Source organism: Rattus norvegicus, chromosome 7 (genome assembly GCF_036323735.1).
Source record: "Rattus norvegicus strain BN/NHsdMcwi chromosome 7, GRCr8, whole genome shotgun sequence".
NCBI lineage: Eukaryota > Metazoa > Chordata > Mammalia > Rodentia > Muridae > Rattus > Rattus norvegicus.
Genome location: NC_086025.1, coordinates 10265087 through 10281046, shown reverse-complemented (window position 1 = coordinate 10281046; position 15960 = coordinate 10265087). Strand labels below are relative to the sequence as shown.

Below are 15960 nucleotides of genomic sequence, written 5' to 3'. Positions count from 1 at the left end.
AGAAACCCTGTCTTAGGCACTGGGGGTATACAGGGATGGATGGAGCCAACATGAAAAACTCAAGTCCCCAAATTACCGCAACTGTGAGGTACAGGGAGGGCTGAGGTGCTCCCAGGGGTCAGAGTCAGGTGGGCATGAGGAGGTACACTCAGGAATGGCAGGAGAGGGTCTCCAGTCATGGATGTGGGGACACTCTGCCCCTCACAGCCCCTGGAGGCCAGGCATGTGGGCTATCAGGCAAAGGCGATCTAGGGGCCAAGGGGACACAAGACACAAGCTCAGAGGGCTGGGACCAATTAGCCTGGGGTGAGGGAGAGCTAGGAACATGGGAAAGAGGGACCTGAGGACTTCAGCAGAAGAGTCATCTGTGTGACCTGTGCTGATCCTGATGACAGACAGGGCCAAGCTAAAGCACATCTGCTCATGTGGCTGATGGCAGCCAGGGGCGAGAGTCATGGGAGGGATTGTGGGCACAGCTGGTCTTTGGATCTGGCAGAGGCAGAAGGGGTGGATGTCCCTTACAGGGACAGCCTGAACCATCAGAGCTTGGGTCTAATTCCCCACTGTATCAGTTCTGTCTTGACTCCCATCTTCCTGTCCACTTGGTACAGGGCTATGTGGCCAGGCTGGGAATAGCAGAGGCCTCTCTATACCACAGTGAGGGGACAGAGCAGGGCAGGGAGGGAGGGCTGCTAGCCTAACATGAGGGGCTCCAGAGCACAAAGGCAGGGCTGGCCTGGATGGGTGCAGGCATCTGGCAGGTCATCCCAACAGCTAAAGCGACAGAGTGGCTCCTGTGACTCTGGAGGCTGAGGCAGGAGCCTGTCACCAGGTCAAGGCCAGCCTGGGCTACATAATGAGACTTTTGTTTTAAGAAAAATGAAGGGGTTGGGGATTTAGCTCAGTGGTAGAGCGCTTGCCTAGCAAGCGCAAGGCCCTGGGTTCGGTCCCCAGCTCCGAAAAAAAGAAAAAAAAAAGAAAAAAGAAAAATGAAATAACCCAGGCCTAGTAGCACATGTCTTTAGTCTCAGCACTTAGGAGGCAGATCAGTGTGAGTTCAAGGCCAACTCGGTCTAAATAATGAGTCCCAGGACAGTCAGGGCTACGTAGAGAGAGACCCTGTCTCAACACAAAACAAAACAAACAGAGATAATACAGGAGCTGGGCTTGCTGGGCAGTGTTCTCATCACGCACAGAGCCTGGGGTTTTATCCCAGACACTACATAAACCAGCAAGGCAGAGGAGGGAGGATCAGGAGTTCAAGGACATTCTCAGATATATAACAAGTTCAGGGCTAGCCTGCACTGCATGAGATCCCATCTCAAAAAAAAATGTATATGTAAATAAATAAATAAACAAGTAAAATGTCCTGTTAAGATAGCTTATGTCTGGCCCCAGCTCCTAAAAGCATAGTCACTGTAGAAATACTGAGCTACTGTGAGGTCCCACAGCATGAGGGTGAGCTTTTACCCAATTGTAGTAATGGCTGTCCCTATGAGATTGAGGGACAGACACAGGAGGAGGGGTGACACAGAAGGCTGGAGGCAGGCTCAGGGGTACGGTACATAGGAGCCTGGGATGGTGGGAGTGGCCCGGAGGCACTGTGCAGACTGCCTGGGCCACCAGGCTCGCCGGTTGGGAGAGACTGGTTTTTAATGGTTTTGGCCTCAGTCCCCACCACCCTGCCCACTCCTACCTCTCCAAAAGAGAGGCCTGGGCCACAGTGTGTACGGAGTTCCGTGTGCAGGGTCCCACTGCCCACCTCTACTTGCAGCAGCAGCAGCTGCCGCCGATGTGGCTTCCTGTAAGCTAGCGCCCTCTCTGGCTCCCCTTTCCTGATGCCGGTAAACTGTTGGGCAGCAGTGGCCAGACCTCTGATCCTGACTAGCATTTGCGGAGTCTGAAGTTGGAGTAGTCGATGCGGCCACTGGGTGGGAGGTGGGAGGTGGGAGGCGGCATCGCTCCTTCCTGAGCGTGAGCTCATCTGGTTTCCCAGAAGCCGGCCCAGTGAGCATGTTACGGGACACATGGCCTTGGAGGGAAGTAGAGGGCCTGGGGCACAGGCCCACCTGTGCGCCCTGGGCTCCTGGAGGCTGCCCTCCCTGTACAGGGGCTGGGTAAAGAGACACAGGACCATGGCCAGGAATGTGGGGTCTGAATGGCTCTGTATCTATCTATACAGGGAGCCTCAGGGAAGGTGCAGGGCTTGGGTGAGCCCCGGGAACACTGAGGACACCCGGGACATTCCAGGAAGGGACAGCCCAGGAGAAGCCTGAGGAGAATGCAGAAGAGATGGCCCTAGGTGGCAGGTCCTTCCCACAGGCCTCCAGCATCCCTCTCGTTGGACACAGGCTTTGCCCCAGGTGTGCTGTACCTGCCCTCCTGGGGTAAGAACCAACGCCCCCTACACACATACCCAGTACACAAAAGCTGTCACTAAAAGTTTACAGCTGTACCTCCGCCCACTTCCACTCCTGGGTGTGCACTCAAGAGCCACAGGGACAAGTCCCCACGGAAACTCTTGCCCTCCATGACGGTCAGTGGGCAAGCAAGCTCTGCAGAAGATGAGTGGACGGCACACACTTGGATGTTACTCAGGACGAGAGGTAGAGACACAGGCCACAGTGTAGGGGACCTTGTGAGAGACCCAGACACAAAGAGCACACTGTGTGGGGCTCCAAAACTGAACTGTCCGGAGCAGACTCCAGAGACAGGGAAGGAGTCTGGGTGCTGGGGACTGAGGAGGGAGAGATGGAGGTCATGGGATGGCGACATGGTGGCTTGGGAGTCACATGATGTCTCAACTAAAAACTCAACAATGGAGACAAAAGCAGGTGTCGGGTAGCCACGCACCTGCACGCCCAGGGTGGGTATCCCACAGGGGACTGTGAAGCTGTTCTGGTCACCAAGCAGGGCCATCAGAGCCCATGGGAAGGGGTTCCATGCCACCAGAGATGGAGGGCAGACCAGGAGTGCACGGGCCCTGTCCTCGGAGAAGCAGGAGGTCGAGGGCTGGGGCTAGCTGCAAAGGAAGGCAGGGCTCCAGGCACTGTCAGGCGCTCAAGACACTGTGGAAGCCTGATGTCACCAGTGTGTCACCAGTGTGTGCCCTGCCGGGTCCAGTCAGCAGCTACTGGGGCCCCAAGTGTCAAAGTCATGCAGCATCGTGGGAAATGTATGTTGGGGGAGGAACTCCCACAGCTCACAGAAGAGGCCACGAGAACAGGAGCCTGAGTGGAAGATGGCAGACAGCAGAGGCGACTTCCAACATGCCATCGCACAGGGGGCCCTACCCACAGGGAAGGGACTGAATGGCAGGTAATATTTGGTTTCTTCTACTTCTCTTTCTGTTACACTTTTCTTGTTGCTTTGAGACAGGTTCTCCAGGTGTAGCCCAGGAACACTTAAACTCTTCGTCTGTCCCCTGCCTGGCTTCCTGAGTGTGAGAACGCCGGGTGACCTCCCTCCGCAGGCTTTCTTTCTTCTTGTACAGTTCAGCCACGGGACTTGTCTCTTCCTCTTTGCTTCTGCCAGGAAACTCGGCCTCATGTTCCTTCCTAGCTCTGGGTCCAAGCAGGGTGGGCTTTCCATTCTGACTCCTGGTTCACACCGTGGTCACGATCATATCCACACGGAGCACAGAGGTAGCATGATGGCTGGGGTATCCGCTTTTCTTGCCACAGGAACATACTGTGGGAAACTGTCCTGAAGCCAGTGTGAGTCCTGCCACCGGCAAGGCAGACCCACACCCTAGCAGGTGGGGCTGGCACCACACCCAGCATCTCCTGTAGACTCGCAGCCCCTCCCCCAGTTTTGGGCATGCAGCATGGCCTCTGGAAGGATCTCTGATTCTTACTGTCCTGCCTCCCTCTGAGGGCCATAGGAAGATGTCCCCAGCTCAGGGTCCTCACTTACACCACTGGTCATGTCCTTTCTGCCCTGTCGTGAGGCTTGGCTCAGCTCTGGCTCCTTCTTCTGTGGAATTTGAGGCCATCCGTGGTCCGGCAGTATTGGGGAGGTGGAAGCAGGTGACAAGCTTAGGCAGCACAGCCAGAGGCTCTAATAGAATCCCCTGTCCAACCTTCTGTGGTCAGGGCAACAGGCATGAGGGTAGGTATTTCCACAGGCATTCTGGGGCAGCATGTGTAGGACACAAAAACACCAAGGGCTCAATAAACGCTCTCCCAATGGATGGGCGTGGCCACGGCCAGCAAGAGGTAACAGGTAGCCACCACACTGTCAGATGTGTGGGATAAACAGGTTTCAAACAAGCAGATCATGTGAGCACAGCTGGCAGGAGGGGGTGAGGGAGATCACCTCTGGGAGTTTTGACCACAGGGAGGCAGGTGTGGGCCTCTGGCATCAGAAGAGAAATGGAGACACCAATACAGAGGGAGAGACAGAGACAGGGAGACACACACACAGAGAGGCAGAGCCTGATGGCTGATCTTGGGTGCCAGTTTCGCAGCTGGAATCAACTCTCCCATGCAGCTGGGCACACCCCTGGGGGAGGCTCTTGCCTGGACCCACCCTAAACCCTGGGCCACACCTTCGGTGGCAGCCCACATAAGAGGGCATGGAAGGAGGAAGCTTTTGCATTTGCCTGCTTGCCCTCACGCTCGCTGGCAGGCTCACCTACCCTGCTGCCGAGGCGCGCCCTCGCTGGTGTCAGAGCCCTGTTCTTCAGGGTTCCAATGTAGACTGGAGACCAGCATGCCCTGGGAATCCTTCAGGGCTCCAGCACTGATTGGGAGTGCTGGGACATCAGCTTCAAGGACTGAGCAGCTACTAAAGACAACCGCTGATGAACTACCCAGAGCACAGACATAAGGCGCTCTATTGAGTGGCTACCGTGTATCTATGTGTGTGTGTGTATATATATGTGTGTGTGTGTGTGTGTGTGTGTGTGTGTGTGTGTGTGTGTGTGTGTATGTGAGTGTGTGTGTGAATGTGTGTGTCTGTATCTGTGTGTGTGTGCGTGTGTGTGAGTGTGTGTGTGAGTATATGTGTGTGTGTGTGTGTGATACGTACTACATGCTACACATTCATTCATCAATCAGTTCTACTCCTTTAGAAACCTAACACACAGAGACAGACAAAGACGGGCAGAACAAGACAAGACAGCGACATGGGGGCCAGCAGGCTTGGTTTCCTTGCAGTGGTCTGAGGAGCCTCTTTACACTTCTAGTGACAGAGATATGTGCCCCTGCCTGGCCACTAAGCAGAGACCTTCACTGGTGTCCCATGGGGAATAGGATTCAAACCAGGTGTGAGGCAGGCTGAGGCCCTATGGCATCTAGTGAGGACGGCCTCCAGTGGGCACATACCCTCAGCCCTCAGCTTCCCCATACAGCTCTGGACACGGCCCCAAAGGCCAGTAACATGCCTCAACTCCAGGATGCCACAGTCAGTCCTTCTTGTCCAAAGCAGCCTCAAATCCCTGCCCCAATCAACCCCACTGAAGACCAGTGGCCACAGTGACAGCTCAGGGCCCCATACTCGAGAGTGGCCGTTACCTGAGGAAAGTCGCTGCTCTTGGAGAAGAAGCTGGGGACGGTGGCTGTGGTGGGGTAGCTGGTTTCAGGGCAAGACTGGCCACCAAGGAATGGGGTGGAGCTCACGAACTGTCTGTAAGCAGAAGTAAGATGGTGACCACAGGCCCCGGGTGAGGCACGAGGACAGGGGATCGAAGCACTTCTCCACTGCTGGGTGCACGAGCAGCCATGTGGCAGTCGGGTCCAGCCCAGGTGCCTCAGACACAGCTTAGAGCCTCCTGGGCCAGGCTTCAAACAGCCATTCCTCCATGGCCCATCAGACTCCGGAGATGGGACAGACAAACACAACTAAGACCTGAGTCCTCTCCTGCCCACCCGCACCCTACCCTATTTCTCCATAGCCGAGAAGAATGAGGAGGGTGTGGCCAGCGCAAGGCCACCTTGCTCCCAGAGCTAAATGACAATGATGGCCTGCAGGAGACAGGGTTGGACTCAGTGGCTGGGCTGTGCCTGGGAGTGGAGACAAGGCCTCTGAGCCTCTCTGCTCAGAGTTCCAATTCCTTGTCCTCTTTGGGTCCTGGGGCAGAGAGACAGTGGTCATCCCTAGGTCTCTACCTCTTACCTGAAAAGGTTTGCTAAGACAAATGTGAAGGCAGGCGCACCTGCTAAGGGCTGAGTTTACATAATACATTCCGGAGCCCTGCACTGGGAAGGCAGCTCCATGCAGGGGAGAACCTGTGCCCTGAAGAGCAGGGTGTGGCCACATATGCCTATAACCTCAGCACCGGGACAGGCAGAGGCAGCCAAAGCCGTGAGCTCTAGGTCCTGTAAGAGATCCAGGCTCAAAAACCAAAGTGGGTCAGGCCTGGAAACCTACACCTTTAAGGAGGCAGAGGCAAAGCAGATCTCTGTTGAGTTTGAGACCAGCCTGGTCTACAGAGCAAGAGCCAGGGCTCTGTTACACGGAGAAACCCTGTGCCAAAAGAAAAAGAACCTCTTCTTCAAAAACAAACAAACAATAAAACAAACAACAAACCAAAGTAACAAAAGACCAGGGAGAAAGGACTCAGCGGTTAAGAGTACGGGCTGCTGGGTTGGGGATTTAGCTCAGTGGTAGAGCGCTTGCCTAGTAAGCGCAATGCCCTGGGTTCAGTTCTCAGCTCCGAAAAAAAGAAAAAAAAAAAAAAGAGTACGGGCTGCTGTAGTCCCGCAGCTCAAGACCATCTATAATTGCCAGTTCTAGGAGGTCCTCTGTGGCACGCATGTCATGTACAGACATATGTGCAGTCAGAATACCCAGCTCATTAGCTAGATGTGACAGCCCCCTTAATGCCAGCAGTCAGGAGGCAGAGGCAGAGGGATCTTTGAGTTCCATGCCATCCTGCTCTCTCTAGGAAGCTCTAGTCATGGCCACAGAGTGAGACCCTCTCTCAAAAGAAAAAATAAGGTGGGAAGTGACTGAGGAAGCTGGCCCCCACTGACCTCCAGCTCCACATCTGCACACGTGCAAACAAGCATGCATGCACAGAGGCACGCAGAAGGAGTCCATCTCAAGCGTGCAGGAAGCTTGGACGGCACTTGCACTGAGCTGTTTGCACGGGGCACCTCCTGAGACAAACTCCTTCTGAGCCTTTAAAGCCTAGGACCTCTGGGTGCCCTGGAGCCCGTCCTCCAGCAGCTGCTGCCATTCCAGCCCCGCTGATGAGACACAGGGCTCACGCAGAGATGGGGTGAGACCCCACAGTAACACTTACTGATTTTCACTGGAGAAGGTGGGGTACAATGGCGGTGAGAAACTGCCCCACCAAGGACAGTGCAGGAGTCGGTTCTGAAAACAGAAACACCGGCATCAGGTAGGGGAGGAGAGCAGGCCCCAGTGTGCAAAAGGCAGGGGTCCTGGAGAACCCGACATCAGCCAGCGTCTCAGCTGTCCCATGTACATGGGAGAAGCCATGGTGGGTTGCAAAGAGGGCAAAGGGAGAGAAGGGCATGCTGAGCACGGGTGCATGGCTCCAGAGGGCTCAGTATGTCCCCTTCTAAGAGAGCCTGGAGACTGTGCTTGGAGGGGCTGGGGACATGGCTCAGCGGCTGAGCCCCCCTCCCAAATTCTCCAGTGAGAGGATGGGGGTGGGGCTCAGAGATGGAGCCCCTATCTAGAATCCCCCAGTGAGAGGTTGGGGGTGGATTGGGCTAGGAGTGTGGCTCCAGGCTCTGAGGCCCAAAGAAAACTCTGGTGAGAGAGACCTTCTCCTATCCCTAATGTGGCTTTGGTCCTGCTCTAAGCGCATATCACCGGAATGTCCCCATACAGCAGATACATCCTGTATCCCGGCTCAGTCCACTAACAGCCCACTACCCCTGGCCTGTCTCTGAAATCCTGAGAACTCACACCACTGGTATGGTGGGAGGGAGGCAGAGGCAGACTATTTATAGCAGAGGAAACTGGACCCTCTGCAGAGGCTGACAATAGGGAGATAATTAAGTATATTACGGGCTGTGGATGAAGGAACAGTGGGCGGGGAGCAGAGAGGGCCAAGCAGAGAGAACAGGAGCTGGGTATGGTCTGGCTGCAGCTAGGCACAGTCACTGGGTGCCAGCAGGGTTGGCGAGTTATGAGTAGCATTCTGGGTACCTGTCGCTGTTGCTTTGGATCTGGAAGCTCCATTACTGATACTTTCCCTTCAGGGGCCAGCACAGGAGCACTCGATGGTGCAGCTGGGCATGGTGTGTCCTGGGTCAGCAGCAGCCTACCTAGCTGTTCCAGTGCCCAAGAGTCCCTGTCATCCCCGCTATGTCCCAGGGACTGCGCTATGGATGGCACAGCTCTGGCTTACCCTATCCTGTCTGACCAGCCACCCTTCCTGTGTCCTGTATGCTTAGGACCTGTGACAGCATGATACTGTGACAGAGGATACTGTTTCCCTGAAGAGCAGCCCCTGCCAGGGATCCTAGCACTCAGGGAGCTGAGGCAGGAGGACAACTGTGAGTTCCAGGCCAGTCTGGGTTATAGACTGAGACCTGTCTTAAAGAACCCAGAAGCAAGGCTGGAGGCAGCACATAAGCCCTGGGACGTGGGAGCACGCCTGTCACCTGGCTTTCAGAAGATGAAGCTAGGAGTTCAAGACCATTCTCCGACACATGAAACCTGAGGCCAGCCTTGGTTACAGGAAACCCAGCATCAAAATAAAAAGCAAAACAAAACAAAAACCCAAAACCAACAATAAGACAAACAAAAGCGGGGCTGGGGATTTAGCTCAGTGGTAGAGCGCTTACCTAGGAAGCGCAAGGCCCTGGGTTCGGTCCCCAGCTCCGAAAAAAAAAAAAAAAAAAAAAGAAGACAAACAAAAGCCCCCCTCCCATGGCAAACTGTGGGGCAGGAGACTGAGAGGAATAGGCTGTGGGCCAAGATCAACCTGGAGGTCAACCCTTAGGGGACACACCATGTCCAGGGTCTCAGGGTAGCTGGGAGCAGGGCTCTGGAAGTGTTGTCATAGCCTGACCTGACATGGCCCTCGGGAAATCTACTATGTCCCCTGGGATAGTTTCAAGATCAAGGACAGGGCTCACCTGGAGCTGGATGCCACCTCCGGGGGGAGGGAGCTCATGTGGAGGGAAGTCCCCATCCATGGTGGGTTCCACTGCCAGCATCAGGCAGGTGGAGGCGGCGCTCCGCCACCCTCGGGTGGCGGCTATCGAGGCTGCTCACTCTGTGGTGCTGGCAGCAGTTGTAATGTCATATCCTGTAGTAGGAGAAGAGGCCATCATGAAAGGACTATGTAGGTTCCCCAACTCCTGTCGCTCCTATCTGGGAAAGTGCCAGGGCAGAAGGCACAGGTGTGACTCCTGCCCACTGTGGCCATAAGCACTGGTCCTAGCATGGCTGCTGCCCATTGGGTCAAGCCGCTGTGGAAGCACAGGCTGAGGCTGGCACTGTGACCCAAGAAGGGGGTCAGTTAGGACCTCTGAAGACACTGCAGACAACCAGAGCCTATCAGGAGACCCCCAGAAGTTCCCTCTGAGTCAGAACCTGCAAAGACAGACAAGGTGTCCCTGGCGTTCACCACCCTAAGCCTCAACAGGACAACTATGCCTTGGCCCCAGGTTTGTGACACAGACTGGAGCACATTGATCGAGGTCCACAGGCTCCCCACCAGCCTAGAGCAGAGACCCCTGACCATCCAGGAGGGAGGTGGAACTCAGGCAGGCAGCACACAGGTTAATCACCAGAGGCAGGAAGGGGAGAAGGACGCCGCCCAGCCAAGCCCTAGAGCGGAGCTGGGCCTTCCAGTAATTGCCCACAGCCGAGGCCACAAGCAGCAGGCAACGGCTTGTGTAATCCAGTCAGGGGAAGGGCCTGCCTGGGGATGGTGGCAGAAGGGAGGCAAAGAGGCCCAGCGGGCAGAGGCAAGACTACTGCCAGTAAGGCCAGAAGTCTTGCTCTGTCTCCACTGGTTCCAGCTCTGAAGGCCATCAGCCCGGCAAGCCCAGGCCTGTGAGACTGGTCATAACTGGATGGCAGTCACAGAGGCTCACAGTGGATGGATACTGTGTGATCTGGGGACTGGTTGACCTCATATTTTGGTATGAACTGGGGATGTGGCTCAGTGATGAATGTTTGCCTACAGTTCTGCAAGCCTGTCACCACAGCACTTGGGAAACTGAGGCAGAAAGGTAACAAGTTCAAGGCCAGCCTGGACTAGAGTGTGACTACCTCAAAAAATAAGCATAGGCTACAGGGCCGTGGCTTGGCTATTTGCCAGGCACAGGCGACGCCTTGGGTTTGATCCCCAGAGCCCCATAAAGAAGCTGTAGTGTCCCACACCTGTTGTCCGGGCACTGTGGAGGTAGAGGCATGAGGACTGATTGATAACTGACCAAGGCAGGCCAGCCCTGGCTCCATCTTGGCAGCTGACAGGCCGCAGAGGCTGAGAGGCACAGCCTCAGTCCCAGCCTCCCAACCAAACTCCCTAGGGTAAGTGGGCCAGACCCTCCCTTATCCTGAGAGTCCAGTCCTGTAGTGCTGGCTGCTCTCCTGTCCAGGGGACCGTCCCACCATGTGCTGGGCTGGCAGCCGCTGTCAGAGAGTGGAGAGACGGGTCACCCCAGGACCCTGCAGCAGCAGCTTGGCCCCACTGTGCTGTATGCTTTCCTCCTGCCATGGAGGAAGGCAGGGGTCATGCCTGGTCAGTCAGGAACAGGGGTGAGCTGGGGGTCTGGCTCCCCTGACCAGGCAAAGGACTCACACCTGAACCTGGGGTGGGGCGGGGACAACATGGGCACCTGCCCAGGCAGCCACTGAGCACCATGAATTGTAGAGGAGGTAGCCAGGTGCTCACAGCACAGGCAAGCTAGCAACATGGCAAAGCCCTAGAAATGGTCTGGTGGTTCCTTGAGAGTTAAACAGAGTTGTTACAAGGCCCAGAAATCCTGCTTTTACCCACGGAGCCAGCTATGGTCACACAAACTCTATGTGAAAGCCAGGCTCCTCCGAGAGATGATGCACACATTATGTACTACCCACATAGCCATGAACAGGGACACTCAGGGAGAGAACGAGACACAGACCAGTGTGGGACTCCATGACAAGAACATGCAGAACACAGGCTGATAAGAGTGCGCGCACGCATGCGCGCGCGCACACACACACACACACACACACACACACACACACACACACACACACACACACAAGATATCTGGGTCTAGGCACCCTATCCCCCACACCTACCTTGCTCTCTCTGCAGTCTGTTCCCAGTTATGCTGTTTCCTGCCTTGAACTTACATCACAGGGCATCCAGCCAGACACATACACAACCAGAATAAGCTCAGGTGGGGACCAGCAAGATGGCTCAGTGGGTAAAGACTTTTTATGAATAGTGTCTAGCCTTGAACTCGCAGATCTCCACTTGTATCTGTCTCCAAATGTTGGGATTAAAGGCTGTGCTGTCATGTCCTGCTGAATCATCTGGACCCAAAGAACAGTCTTTTGCACATGTGCATGTAGACACACACACACCAAACACATAAAAGAAAGCAAATTCCTGAACAGGGGCATACACAGCATGTGGGGCGGGCCTGAGGGCACAGAAGTGCCTTCTGTCGGCAGCCTGCTGTGTTTACAGTAGGTGTGTGTCTCATGGCAGCAGTGGCACAAGCTAGACACACTGCTCCCGCACATAGGAGACAGATTCCAAGCAGTGATCTGGTCAGTCTCCAGGAGCACGTGGCTTCCTTCCGCCACCACACTGCACAGAGCCAACGTTATAACCAGTGTTCAGAGGAGCTGAGGATGGCGAAGCCGAAGTCAGAGGAGAACCAACCTGGATGGTACACAGCGGCCCGAACCTCCCATTCTGAGCCTGACTCAGGTCCCTGTACACATAGGGAGGATGTGGGGGGTCCCACCCATGTGCATGCAGCCTCTCCAGCACCTCCAGGATGCTGAAGACACAAGGGCTTCAAGAAGGCCAGACTAGGTCCTGATTCTGTTCTCAGAAACCCGATCAGAGTGCAGTAAATGTGCCTGCAGGCTTCAACACGCAGGAAGCTGAGGCAGGAGGATTCCCCCAAGTTCTTAGACAGACTGAGCTTCAGATGGAGACTCTGCATTAACATAAATAAGACAGACAGACAGAAAATCTGGGACCAGGGCTCAGTGTGAAAAGCCCTGTTTGACATGTGTGACGCTCTGGGTCTGACCACAGTGGCGGTATATACCTGTCATTCTGGCAGTGTGAGCAACAACAGTGCCGAGAGCTGGAGAGGTGTGGGGCACCCCCATCTAACCTCAGTGTCTGAGAGGCAGAGCCAAGTGGATCTCTGTAAGTGCCAGGCCAACATGGGCTATGTGAGAACAGACAAACCTAAAGCAGGGGGAGCCTGCGGTGTACTGTGCAGTTGCTCTGGCCCCCAGGAGCCTCAGTGCCTCTGGGTGCTGCTTCAGCTGTGAGTGACGGGCTCTGGAGTCACCCACAGAAGTGATGTCCGGGCCTCTGCTGCCTAACAGGGACCAGCCAGACTATCCTGGGGGACATGCAGGAGCAGGACCAGGGCAGAGAGATGGAGAGTGAAGAGCCCTGGCGCTCACCTTTCAGCATGACTGAGACCCACAGGCCTCCTTAGGGTAAGGGTAGCCTCACATCCCCAAATCCAGTGAGTGGATGCGACCTAGCCCAGGCAGCAGAGGCTGTGGGTTTCTCAAGGCTTAGCTCAGACGCAGTATAGTCTTAGGCCATCAGAGCCTAGTTAGGATACAACATGTCTAGTGGGGAGAGCACTACGGTCTCGCTCAGGTCCGAGAGACCCAGCCTTTGGTCACAGAGGTAGAGTCAGGTAGCCTCTTCCTCTGTACAGATATTGGCCTTTTTGGAACCTTTGTGGCAGTTACATGGGGAAGAGCCTTGCTAGAAGCAGTGCCCACTGCCCACACACTTAAGAGGTGTGTCCCTTCCGTTCACAGATGGGAAAGGCCCAGAGGAGATGGCCTGGGCTCCCAGGGTTGGGCAGGCATGGGGTGAAGTCTACAAAACCCATTGATAGTGAGTCACTGGCAAGGAGAACATGAGGGTTCTAGGTGGGGCTCCACTCAAGCCACACCCCCAGCCCCTCACTGAGAACTCTACACTGGGCTCTACTGTCTAGCCACAGCCATAACCTGGTTTTTATTTTCTATTTCTTAGATTTATTTATTTTTTGTATGTGTCTGTACAGACTGTAGCTGTCCTCAGACACCAGAGGAAAGCATCAGATCTCATTACAGATGGTTGTGAGCCACCATGTGGTTGCTGAGATTTGAACTCAGGACCTCTGGAAGAGCAGTCAGTGCTCTTAACCCCTGAGCCATCTCTCCAACCTCATAACCTAGTTTTTAAAACATTTTTGAGAGACTTCTAAGATGGCCCAGCATGTAAAGCACTAACCACCAACACTGACTGACAACTTGACTTCAATACCTGAGACCACACGGTGGGAGAAGAGAAGTGACTCCTTTAAGCTGTCTTCCAACACGTGTCTGTCAATCAACTCCCTCACCGGCTGAGCATGTGTGCGCATGCGCGCACACACACAGATGCACAGACACACAGACATACACACACACACACACACACACACACACACACACACACACACACACACACACGTAATCACTACCTTGCCCTGCCTGGCCTTAAACTTGTAATCTTCCTGTTTCAGCCTCCTAAGGTGATGGGAACAAAGATCTGTGCCATCGTCGTCCTTGCTTGCTTTCTCCTCCTCTTCTTTGAAAATATTATCATGAGGCTGGAGAGCTCAATGGTTAGAGCACCAGCTGTTCCTCCAAAGGGCACAGGTTCAGTTCCCGGAGCCCACATGGCAGCTTACAACCATCCCTAGCTCCAGCTCAAGAAGACCTGACATGCTATTCTGACACCTATGGGCACCAAGCACGCACATGCAACATTTTTAAACTAAAAACAAAAAAAATCTATAAAAGTGTACTAAACACAGGGGGCAAATTATAAATAATAATACTGGCCACCTTAACCCCAGCACTCGGGAGGGGGAGGCAGGGGGATCTCTGAGTTATCGGCCAGTCTGGTCTACAGAGTGAGTACCAGCACAGCCAGGGCTACACAGAGACCCTGTCTTGAAAAACGAAAGCCAACAAACCCAGGGCAAAGATGGAGAGAGAGCTCGGCGGTTAAGAGCACATGTTCCTCTGGTCAAGGGGACTCAGGACAGATTCCTAGACCCAGGCTGCTCAGCCGTGCCTGTGAGCCCAGCTCAGGGACTTCTGTGCCTCTGGCCTCTATGGTACCTGTGCATACATACAGGAAATGTAAAAACCAAAAACCAAGTAACATAATGGTGGTAATTTTAAGAGCTTTGAGGCTTGTGTGACTGGAAGCCAAGAGCTTTTTCCTAAGCGCTACAAAAACTAAAACCATAGCCGTATCAGTGCACTGGTTTAGCACACAAGCCCTGGCTGCCAAGTCACGGAGAGTGAGCATGCAGAGGGAGCTCACGGGTGTGCACATGGATGTGCACACGTAAGTGGGAGCCAGGCAGGTGTGCAGCCCACAGCAAGGCCCCAGGAGTGGCAGGACCACACTGTGACATACTGTCACCATCCCTCAGGACAGAAAGTGAATCTAACCATCTCCAAAACCAGGCTAACTTGGTGACAGACAAACATGGGCAGACCTATAAGTGCAGAGAGCCACTGGATTCAAGGTTGTGATCTGGAAACAGAAAGTTCCAGAATAAATGGCCTGGTGCTGAGAGCACCTGGCTCTTGGCACTGCTTGTCTCATGGAAAGCAGGGCTCCGTGCAGGCTGGAGGAGTACTGGACTAATCCGCAGAGCGTCCCTGCTCACAGTCAGCACTCAGAGCCTAGAGGGGCAAGAGCCAGCTTCGAGGGCAGACATACATTTTGTGTGTGCACGGCTGAGGGGCAGAGGGCTGTGTATCCCGCACACCATTCATCAAGTACCCACAGGGCAAGTGAGTGGCACAGTACTCAGCCACACCCACAGCAGCCCTGCCTCACACCTAATGCCCCTTGCTGTCCCCTTGGTCCATGCATGAGGGCGGCCGTGAGCCGGCTAGACTCAGTACTGCCTCTCTAGAGCTCAGAGTCTTTACCTTGGCCAAGGACAGCAGCCTGGCAGTCTGTCCCAGCCAGTCCACCCTGACATTTTCCAAATAGACAGGTGAGCCTGGGTGCCAGGAAACCCAGCAACACATCCTCTTCTTGGCCTCTGTGGAGGTCAGCCTGGCTGTGGAAGAGGCTATGTCCCAGAGAATACCCCCACCCCGCCAGGGTAATCAGGCAACACCAAACCCAAATGTCTCCGACACCCACTCTCAGGAGCTCAGGATGTACACTTACTCTCCAAGGTTCAACTGGGCCCTTTCTTCCCCATGCCGTCAGGGACAGTTAACCTGGGTATCCCCAAGGCCTGGGAGCTTCTCGTAAACCCGATTTGACCTTGGGCGGCAATGGCTCTGGAGAGCCTGGGTGAGAAGAGCACGGCCTTCCCTTTTATGGTCCTGAGGTCTGGTCTCCCCTCTGGGATTGCTAGAAGCACTGGGGTGGGTGCTGAGGACTGTCTTAACCATCGGTAAAGGCGGGAAGGCAGGGCTGGTGCCAGGGGCTGCAGGATCAGGTGTCTGGCCAGAGCCCCACACGCTTTGTCTCCTCTCCCCATCTCACAGCCAGGAAGCCTAAGGCTTCTGAGGGAGCTTGGGACAGGGGCCCAAGCAGAGACCCCTAAACCCATTCCCCTCTGTCAGGAGGTAGATCTGAGCTAACACGTGAGGTTCGGCCAGTATGGGGGTTCAGCAAAGGCGCAGAATGACAAGCCTGGCACCAAGTGGGGTCTCTGACCCAGAAGCTTGAATGAGAGAGCCACCACACAAGTTGTGCTCTGACCTCTGTGTGCACACTGTGATGTGTGTACTCTGCAAAATCAATGGAGTAAC

The 15960-nt window shown here is 54.8% G+C and overlaps 1 protein-coding gene across 4 annotated transcripts in view; it reads right to left on the bottom strand.

Annotated features, from left to right (window-relative positions):
• The window catches only part of Sbno2 (strawberry notch homolog 2), a 43955-nt gene that overhangs the window by 19129 nt on the left and 8866 nt on the right, over positions 1–15960 (bottom strand). For 2 of the 4 annotated variants that reach the window (XM_017594814.3, XM_006240908.5), the window contains exons 2-4: positions 9063–9235; positions 7250–7323; positions 5517–5628 (exon numbers count right to left, since the gene is read on the bottom strand). In XM_017594814.3, coding sequence (XP_017450303.1) covers positions 5517–5628; positions 7250–7323; positions 9063–9143 — 267 coding nt within the window. In that variant the 5' untranslated portion in view covers positions 9144–9235. 4 annotated transcript variants of the gene reach the window in all.